The sequence below is a fragment of the Octopus bimaculoides genome, chromosome 14, assembly GCF_001194135.2.
Source record: "Octopus bimaculoides isolate UCB-OBI-ISO-001 chromosome 14, ASM119413v2, whole genome shotgun sequence".
NCBI classification, from domain to species: domain Eukaryota; kingdom Metazoa; phylum Mollusca; class Cephalopoda; order Octopoda; family Octopodidae; genus Octopus; species Octopus bimaculoides.
In genome coordinates this window covers 22,558,719-22,570,018 of record NC_068994.1, presented here as the reverse complement: position 1 = coordinate 22,570,018, position 11,300 = coordinate 22,558,719, and the positions used below count along the sequence as shown (strand labels likewise).

At 34.5% G+C, this 11,300-nt stretch overlaps 1 protein-coding gene across 1 annotated transcript in view; it reads left to right on the top strand.

Annotated features, from left to right (window-relative positions):
* LOC106884041 (gastrula zinc finger protein XlCGF7.1) overlaps positions 1–3,556 on the top strand; it is a 28,410-nt gene extending 24,854 nt beyond the window's left edge. Inside the window, exon 2 of the mRNA XM_014935253.2 lies at positions 2,112–3,556. Within this exon, the coding sequence (XP_014790739.1) occupies positions 2,226–3,212 (987 nt within the window). The 5' untranslated portion in view covers positions 2,112–2,225 and the 3' untranslated portion in view covers positions 3,213–3,556. The remainder of the gene's footprint in view (positions 1–2,111) is intronic.
* The last annotated feature ends 7,744 nt before the right edge of the window (positions 3,557–11,300 follow it).

Here is an 11,300-nt window from a genome sequence, read left to right as displayed (position 1 = left end):
TATACTCACACATATATATATATATATATATATATATATATATATATATATATATGCAAACGTATTGGTAAAACCATTCCTCACTAATGCTTCATTATACCTCCCTGTTAGAGATTTTTCTGTCCACTGATAGATCGAGAGATGGTTGGAATTGGTTTTCTGTAAGGTTGGTACTTGCCTGTCCTCAAGTTTAGGGATATGTCAGGAAGTCTACCTTTGTCAAATTGGTGCTAAATGTTATAGTTACGCCAAATTCTATGAAGATGTTTGTAATTCTTCCTGAGCTTATTCATAGCATGACCAATCATATGGCTTCAGATTGCCAGATCATCATTCCTATATAGAGCCAAACTGTGAGATGAGGGTATGCTTTGTCAGAGTACCCAGGATAAATGACCTGACAATGTCAGCAACTTCAACCTCACTGTTGCACCCCATGGATGTGTTGAACGTTGGGTTGCCTTTCTTCTTTATTCAGCAGGAATTATTGTGAACCACAGTTGACTCTCTGGTATTCATGATGATTCTGATATTGACGTCACTCATTCTTGGTAATTGCCTACAAAAGTCTAGGGATTTCAGGAGGAGGAATTTTGATATTGAAGAGATATTGAACTAGATGAATTTTTTTGTAAGTTGCTTATTCTTGATATCACAGAATCAGTCAATTACTGCAGTGCTGCAATCCTATTGAGCTAACCTTGTATTCCTGCTGATATTGAAGTTGATGGCATCAAGAATACACTTACTTAGCAATGCCTATTCCACCCTTAGAGAGGTTAATCAGCCTGCATTTAGAATTAGAAAAGACATTGAGATTATGGTACTTAAGCATGATATGGGGTGGAGGGCATAGCAAGGTGATTCACACAATCCTTTATGCTTAGAAGGATGGCTTCAGTCTTTATGTCATTGTATGTAAAATAAAACGTTGTTTTTTTTTGTTAATTTTGATGATTATACTTGTAAGGAGCTGTATACATAGAAGTGTTTGTTTCATTTAAGTTCTTTCATCAGCAAGAATGGGTTCATTAGGTAATTGCTTGATTTGTGTGATGTAACAGTTTAAAGAGTTTAGGAAGGGGTTAGAACAATGTGTGTATATATATTATGTATGTAAGCATGTATATTTTTACATGCATCTATATATTTATGTGTGTGTGTATGTAAATATGTATATATGTCTAAAGAAAAAGTATTGTTATTTGTGTTTCCCATTTATTAAAAATCTCAGACCTGTGAAGGTGAAAATTTTGGGAAAATTTGTAAGGTGCTGTGAATAAATAAAAACATACAGTATATATGAAACATGTGTACTAAAAATTTGATTTCAGCTTTAAGAATGTTCACCTGACAAAGCATTTCATGGGTCTTGGTATATGCAACACTTGATGCAGGTGCATTGCTTGTATTTGTTAGTTATCATAAAAATTGTAGAGCTGTTCAAACACAATACTGTACAAACTCATGTAATAGTTGAACACATGATATCATGAAGTCTACTTGTCAACCAAATCAGTAGACTGGCTGCCAGTGATTGTCACTTTTGGAATCCAGTCATGTATGACACACCAGCTTCACAGAACTTTTTCATATACCTCTAGGATCGAAGTATTTAGACAATGTGACATGGGGTGTCTGTATCTTGTAGGATTTACTTGACACACTGAATATATAATGGTTTGACATTATCTCTGTCAGTGCAAATTAGCCACTGTTCTGCAGTAGCCTCACCTCAACCTGCTTGCATTTGCCAGGTAATGCTGACTGTTACCTTGGAAGAGATGACTATAGTAGATAAACAATAAGCATAATTGTTGACTAATTAATTGCTTCTGGGTGTATAAGTGGTATGTACTGAAAGTGCCAAAGGAAGGAAGTACTGAGATAAGAATCTTACAATTTTGGGGTTGGACCTCAAGAACAAGAACACATCAGGCCACAAGAAATGGCATTGTACTGTATGGCAGCATTGAAATATGAAAGAAGAGAGAGTTGTGCTTCTTGCTGTTTCATGTTTAAATTTTATTTTAATTTTAAATGGTTCTCGAAATTATATTTATCTTACCTTTATATAAATCTTATTGTTGCTTTTTCTTTTTATTTTTCAGGTGATTTTGAAACGTTGAAATGTTGAAAACTGAAATAAAACAAAAGTAAACTTAGTTCATTCTGAAATATTCATTTTAAAAGCTCAAATATTTGTTTTGAAACATATACCAAAAATGTATTCTATGCAAGGTACTTCAACTAACTATCCACTTGGTCGTCAGTTCACATGTGAAACTTGTGGTGCTGTCTTCCCCCTCTATGATCAAATGAAGAGACATAAACAACAAACACACAGTGACAACAAGACATATTCATGCTCATATTGCCACAAAGTCTTTGCACAAGTGTCTAGCATGCGTAGTCATGAGCGATGTCATACAGGAGAACGGCCCTATACATGTTTAACATGTAGTCGTGGATTTTCCCAGAAAGGGAATCTAAAACATCATATGATGACTCACACTGGTGAGAAGCCATTTAAATGTCCACTCTGTTGGAAATCTTTTTCTCAACGTGGAAATTTGAAACATCATCAAAGATGTCACACTGGTGACAAACCATACACATGTGTCACATGCCATAAATCTTTCTCTCAAATTGCTAGCTTAAAAAATCACCATCGAGTTCATTCAGGTGAAAAGCCATTTACATGTGAAACATGCCACAAATCATTTTCTCAAAAAGGAAATCTTAAAATTCATGAGCGTTCACACACAGGAGACAAGCCTTACTCGTGTGATGTTTGTCAAAAAGCGTTTTCTCAAATCAGCAATTTAAAGATTCACAAAATGTCTCATGATGGTCAGAAACCATTTTCATGTCCTATCTGTGCTCGTGGATTTTCCCAGAAAGGAAATTTGAAAACTCATATCCGCAACCATGAGAATAATAACCGTAAAATGCCATTGAGCTGTGATGTTTGTGGTAAAGAGTTTGTTCATAAATCACTGCTGAAATGCCATGAAAAAACACACCTGGTTGAAAGAATGAATGCAATAAATGTTGCTCCCCACCACACACAACATAATGCCACTTCTAATAATGGCCCCAACAACAATAACAACACAAGCCATACCACCACCACCACCACCAATCCACATCATCAACACCAGCCCCATAACCAAAATATTATGAGGGGCATTGTGTACAAGCAACTTTAACTGAAAGATTGAACTTTCCCACTGATAAAGTGAATTAAAAATCATCAAAAATAATCTGAGCAGCTGAAAAACAGAAATAACTGGAAAAGATAAAAATCAAAAAGAAAAGTTAACATTATTTTTAGCTGAGGCAAAACAAAGTTATATATTTAGATCAAATATTTTTCTCAAAAGGCCTCTTTGGCTGTATTTATCTCAGTCTTAACCTAGTGCATTTCCTCCATTTCCTCACACCTTTGTTCATTTTAATTAAATCAAGAAAATATTGAGTAAACACAATTATATAATGTTTATATACAATCACATTCATATGTACACATATTTATATAAATACATCACTTACATATGTATCTGTATCAATATTAGAAAGGCAGAAAATGGCATTGGAAAAACAGAATTGGTAGAACATTGGACAAAGTGCTTTACAGTATTTAGTTAGGTCCCTTTAGGTTCAAACTTTATTCCACTTAGGTTGGCTTTACTGTGCATCCTTCAGGGTTGATACAAAAGGTGCCAATCTAGAATGGGAGTCCGTATAGTATACATACACAAAAAGAACAACAAATATACATGAACTTGTAAGAAATCAAAGATGGTCAAGCATTTTCTTTTCATTAAATACACACACATCATCATCATCGTCATTATAACATCTGCTTTTCCATGCTTGCATGGGTCAAATGATAATGTTGTTGAAGCACATATTTCTACAGCTAGATACTCTTGTTTCCAAACAAAGTAATATTTTTCCTAGTACAACAAACAGCAAACAGGCCAGATATGCATTTGCAGAGAATTCTAAACAATCAACATTGTTTGTATGAATGGTGACACATTGCTTACAGTCAATGTACACATGTTAAGATAAGGGAAATACATACATATGCACACACATACATATATACATATGTGTAATGGTTTCATGCCATAAAAGGAGATGAAAGTTCAGCAATCACTAGATACAGCTGAATTGAAAAGTATGAGCCTTGGCTCTTTGCTACCAAAGGTCTAAAAGCATCACATTCAGTTTAGAGTTGTTAAAAAAAAATCATGGCTGAAAGAACACAAACCAAAACCACACAAAAAAAGTGGGTGGCTAATTTTGGCCAACAGAGTTATGCCTCTTGACTTTTTATTATTTTTTTTTTAATTCACTAATGACCTGCATTCCAAGGTTCAGATGACAAAAAGAGCTGTAATCAGATGTGACACTTTCAGGCTGTAAGTAACAAGTAGTGAAGGCAATACATTTCCAGTCAGCTATATCTAATAAATGCTGAACTTGCATGAAACCATTTGGTAATATATTGGCTACTATGAGACTATAATGTATAAATAATTTGATGTTATAGTTTATAATATTATAGTCTATGTATATTATTGACTATATTATTATATAAATGTGTTTCCAGTTCCCAAAATTCATTCACCAGGCATTGGTCAACATATAGCTGTATAAGGGTAGGTTTGTATGTGTGTGTAAATATTATTAAACTGAGAAGAGATGAAGATTGGCAACATGAAGGGCATCTAACCATAGGAAAGCTACTTCAATACAATCTGTTTAACCTGTGCAAGCACGAGAAAGTGGACGTAAAAACTATAATGATGATGAAGGTATATGTATCTATATATATATATATATATAATATATATATATATATATATATATATTATATATATATATTCATTTTTTATCTAGTTTCAGCTCATATGCTGGGGCCATTATATAAAAGACAAGAAAACAAGAAATTATTTAATGAACTTCATTAACTTACAGCTGTTTCTGCTATGATATGCAATGCACTCATCAGAGCTTTAAAAATGAAGTGCAATTTTATTTGGGAAAGCATTTATTTATTTAGAGGACTTTGTGAAAATGTAATGTAGTATTGAGTTTGAAAGGGAAAATGTTGTACTTGACTAATGTTTTTCTCTGAAGGATATGTATATTGAGTTCTAATACCAGGTTATTGGTATTACTATGCCTAAGCATATGTGTGTACACAGACACACACACACACACACACACACACACGTCTGTTTTGGAATGATAGTTCTCAAAATACATCACACAGTTATAAAACCCTTTTGGGATAGAATGGTTGAAAACTGCCCATGGGACTTGAATCCACATCTCCTGTATGTATGTATTTCTATATATTTTTATATATGTGTGTGTATTTATTTATATACATATATGTATATGTGTGTGTGTGTATATATATATATATGTATGTATGTATATATCAACCAACATCCAGATGCTCTTCTTGTGTCCAGAGATCAGCTTACCAAGTTTTTCCTGTTCCCTCTGTACTGGGTTGCATGCATACAATCAACCAGGCTCTTGTTTGCTGTCCATCATTTCATGTTGTCAGTTCACAAACTTCTTTGATGACCTCTTACTCTCTTCTCCTCAACATTTCCTGTCAGGGTGATCTTAGACAGTCACTCCTGGAGCATTGTATGTTCAAAATATGATAGCTTTGTGGACTTGATTCTCAACAATAGATATCTTTGGACTTTCAGCATTTCTAGTACTGCAGCCTTTGTTACCCTGTCTTTCTAGTTTATCCTGCCTTATCTGCAAAAGATATACTTTTCAAAGGTTTCTATTTTTTTACTTCATAGCTGTGTGCATTGCCCAAGTTTCTGCCTCTTGAAGGATTGTTGGCATGGTATAACACTTTCCTAGCTTCAGTTTTTGTTTTGACCTTATTTATTCATTGAGTAACTTCTACATAGCAACCTTTGATTTGTCTTAGATGCTTGAGGCTTTGGTGTTTGTCTTAGATGCTTCAAGCTTTTTTTATTTGCTCAAGCTTTATACAAGCTTCTGTTTGTTCTGTCTTGTGAATAACCATTGTCTTTGTCTTTTTTTACATCTATATTTAGACCGTTTTTATTGTGTTGCTTTTTTACAGCATCAATTTCTAGTAATATCTCATTGCTCTCTGCCAAATAATGCTGTCATTGGCATATCTTATATTGATTATGTTCATGTCATTGACTGTGAGTCCTTTGATCTCATATGACTTTGAGTATATACTCAGTACAAATATTCAATGGGAATAGTGATAATACACATCCTTGTCTTACACCTCTTTTGATCTCTGCTGGTTCTGACAATTGCTGGTCTATTTTGATGGCTGTCTGTTGGCTCCAATATAACACACAGATGATTCTGGTGTCCTTTCCTTTAAAACTGTTTTTATTTTTAGCTCTCTGTGGTGTATGCAGTCAAATACCTTGGCATAATCTATGAAGTGGGCAAATAGATCTTTCTGAATTTGCATTTGTTTTTGTACTTAACTGCTGAAGCAGAATGTGGAACCTCTTGTACCTTTATTGAGTCTAAATCCAACTTGCTCCTTATTGACTTCATTTATTTTGCTTCATATTTTTCCTAGCATGATTGTAAGAAATATTTTAAGAGCATGGGGTATGAGACCTATAGTCTTGGAGTCAGAACACTCATTTGCCTTAAGTTCTTTCAGGTAGGGTGATAAATACCAATGTTTTAAAATCTTAGGGGAAGTGTCCAGTGTCATAGATATCATAGAAAAGAAAAGGTCTGTGAGTTTGTCAATGCCATAATCTTCTAGTGCTTCTAACATCTCACATGTTACTGTATGTGGTCCTGGAGCTTTACCTTTTCTCAGTCTTCAAAAGGTTGGAGGTGAAGGTTTTTCAGGTTTTTCATCCTCAAATAAATCTCCTATTTATTCTGTCCATCTTTTACTGATCTCCTTATTTTCAAAAAACAGTTTTCCTTTGCTTTTAATATATCCCCCTTTTGTGTTTTACTATCTATTACTTATTTGATATTTTTATTCATTTAATTGGGTTTTTTAAAGAGTCTTGATTTCAACACATTTTCCTTTCTGCCATTTTTTTCTCTTTCCTATATTTAATTTTGATGATTGAATTTATGTTTCTTGGGGTTGGTGTTCTCTGTCTTTTTTGCATTCTGTTAGAGAATTTCTCCAGCCATCCATTGCTGTTTTTTTCCCTCTAGTAATGTACCTATTCCCTACTTCACACTGTCTCTGAGACTTTCCCATTTGACATCAGTTTTTTCATTGGGTGTTTCTTGAAGACATTTTCCAAGCCTTCAGTTCGTGACCAGTTCATATTTGTTTTTTTTTTACTTCAGTGGTATATCTGTTTCACATCTTCTAATCTCAGACAGTCAATATCATAAAACTTTTTTGCTCTGGTTTCTTTGCCCATGCAATTTTCAAGCTTTATGCTGATTTTTGCAATAACAAGGTTGTGATCCAAAAAAGATGTCCACACTTGGGTATGTTTTGCTCTTTTTGATATTGTTGCAGAATTGGCTACTTATCAAGTATGTAATCAATTTGCTTTCTTCCTACACTGTGAGGGCTTTCCAAGTGTATCTTTTCCTTATCAGAAGATCAAACATAATGTTTGCAATACACATTTTGTATCTTTTGCAAAGACATGTGAGTATTGTATCTCTCTCATTTCTTTTGTCTAGTTCATAATTTCCTGTTAGAAAAGTTTATTTTCCAGAGTCTAACTTAACCTTGATGTCTCCTATAGTCAGTAAAATATTAGTGCAGGGTTGATTGTTTGATAAAACTCTTCCACTTGTTCCTGAGTATGCTGTTGTGGGTCGGGTATAGACTTGTAAAATAGCTATTTTGAAAGACTCTGCTTGATTTTTCATTAACTGGCCTTGTACAAATTTTCTCATTTTTCATGCATCAGCACTTCTATCCCATGTTCATGTTTTATATCTGCATGTTGGAAATCATAATATTCACTTTTGTTATAGCTGTCTCCTACCCATTTTGTTTCTGATATGCTCATGAAATCTGTATTAAGGACATCACCTTCCTGGATTAAGTTAACTACCTTTCCTTTCTGAATCAAAGTTCTAATATACATGTGCCTAATCTAAAACCCCTCTTGCAAAATTTCAGATATACCACCCTTAATGAAGTGTCACTTCCATGTAATTTTCAACAAAATTATCTACTGAGGTCCCAGATTCCTTTGTATTACTGGTCTGCTTTTCTTTGGTTCAGTATTGGCATTTCTTTGGGATAAAATACAATGGGGGCCCCAATCTCTTTCACAATAACTGGCCAAAGTCATCTTCTGTGACTTGACATGTCCTGTCTTATGGCATATCACATTTGCTACTGCCACACATTCAAGTCCAATGACCTATTTTGTTCATTTGCATTCTCTGCTCTTTCAGGTTTTATGTAATTAGGGACTGACATTATCACTCTCAGGTATAGCCCTTGAGTTCAGTTGTGTGGTTTAGTTGTCTAGTTGAAACCAGGAATCAAGTTGCGACCACAATCATATACTGCAGCATCTGTTGAGGTATACTTGAACTATGTGTGTGTGTGTGTGTGTGTATGTAAATATATGTATCTATGGCTATGTATATGTAAATACATACCCCCCCCCCCCATATATATATATTGCAGACAAGAAAGTAAACTTTGAATACAGTAAAGTTGTAAGAACAGCAGAGAAAGATTAGGTATTTACCCATATAAAATGGAAAAAAGTTGTTAGAAGACAGCTATGGGGTCGAACCTGTACCCCACAGATACCAGCTGAGTGCTTTAACCATTAAACTAAATGGCTGTCTACTCTTTAGATGACCATGACCATCACTGACGTGTCACCAATACCCATGCAAGAACTTGAAGTTGAGTGTGGCTTGCCAGCACCACAACTCTGACTAGCAATACCAAGAAGCCCAGAGAGCAGCAAAGTGCAAGATAACCAGCTCAGTAGAGCAGTGAGTTTTATATACACATTAGCTTTCTCCTAGAGGGATGCCTTACAAAAGACCAAGAGTCCCTTCCTCCATATAGGCTTACCGTGCCCTCTGACACCACCCTAAGTATTTCTATGTTCTAGTGCTCATATACTAGTTAACCCATAGCTGGGACTATGACAGGTGCTACTACTCAGGGTCAGAGAAGACCTGGGAACATTAGTGGCCTAGAGGTAGTTCCATATACCTCAAAATCTTGCAACCCCTGAACCAGAGTCCCACTACTGGATGCAGTTTAAAGTCATACCCAGGACGATACATATATACACATGCACATACATATATGTATGTATGTATTGAATAATCTTATCATTAATTGAATCCAGGATAACTTAACTAACATTACCTTATTCACTTTTGGTATGATTTATAAGTTTACATTTAGAGTCAGCTAAAAAATTCAATTTGTGATCTTTATCAAGTTTTGGGAAAAGGTCAGGGAGCTAAGCATTCAACCCTATCATGTATTTTACTTGCACTAATTGCTTCACTTGGTTATTTATTTTGTAATCTGTGTTAGGATTAGTTTTTTTTTTATATGTTTTGATAATAGTATGAGGCCTCCTAGGTATTTTGTTTTGTCTGGAAGTACATACAGTTTACTAGTACCACAAAAATGCTTCAGATCATTTATAAGTGTGTACTGAAAGGTGTTGGAAAATTTTCTAAACTTTACCTTCCTTATCAGCTTCAGCAGATCATTTTCAAAAGCTTTTAAACTGTGGCGAGCATTTTCTTGTTTTAAGTCCACATTTATTATCATAAATTCTCATGAGGTCCTTTTTCTTAGAAAGAGATTTTCCGGTGTGTGTGCTTAACTAGGTGTTCCTTTTTTTCTCTATCAGCTTTTTAATGTCCAGTTTCCTTGGTGTCATCAGGGTATTCATCAGGAAACTTATGAAAGGATATTGCTCCATGCCAGTGCTCAACTTTGTAGTTGGAAGTCAGCAACTGAGGAGGGAATATTAGGTTTGGTGATATATTCAAACAAAATAGAGCTCAAAACATGAGTGTATGTGTGTGTGTGTGTGTGTGTGTATATAATATATATATATATATATATATATACATATGCACACATGCACATACACACACACACACATACATGTATATATATATGTTTCAAATTTTGGCACAAGGCCAGCAATTCCAGGGAATTGGGTAAGTTGATTACATCAATCCCAGTGTTCAACTGATACTTATTTTATTGTTCCTGAAAGGTGAAGTTGATCTTGGTGGAATTTGAACTCAGAATGCTGCTAACCATTTTTCCCACACATATATGTTAGCATATACATACACATGCACACACAACATATATGTCTGTGAATATATATGTGTATGTGTGTGTATATATATATATAGTTGAAATTTATAGTAAAACAAAAGACGAAGACAGGTGTATAAACAACAAGCAAGTGTATTAGTTTGATGCACACATATATATGTATTATACATATACATTCATGAATGTATGTATGCATACATATATATGTATATAAGGATACTCACATAAGTAGAAATATATATATGACATCATCATCATTGTTTTTAATGTCCACTTTACCATGCATGCAGGAGTCTTATGAAGTTTATTGAGGCAGATTGTCCATGCCTCTCCTGTCACCTGCCTTCACTTGTTTCCAAGCAAGGTAATATTTCTGTATGGCTAGACATGTTTTTGCAGAATATTGGAACTGAATGTTACTTTTTTTAAATCAATGTCACTCATTCACAACTATCACACAATGTCAAGCTATGTAGATTCAAACATGCACACATATACATATGTACATCATAAACACACTCACATATATATATTCATATATTTATGTATGTATATATGGCAAACTTCTTCCTGTTTTCTCTCTACAAAATCCACTCATGGATCTTTGGTTGGTCCAGGGCTGTAGCAGAAGACACATTTGCAAGTTGCCTTGCAGTGGGGATGAATACAAAACCATGTTATTTAAGAAGCAAACTTCTTAAATTGCATGGCTATGCTTGTGTGTGTTACATGTATGTACATATATGTCTTTATATATGGATATATGTATTATTGTTTGTATGTGTGTGCACGCTTGTGTATGTCTTCAAAGGCACAAGCGAGTAAACAATTTCTTCACAAGGAGTGTGACGTCAACACTGCCTACACTTCAGTGATTTTCACAGCTAAATGTAAACACAGACACTGACATACACATGTATCTCTCTCTCTCTCTCTCTCTCTCTCTCTCTCTCTCTATATATATATA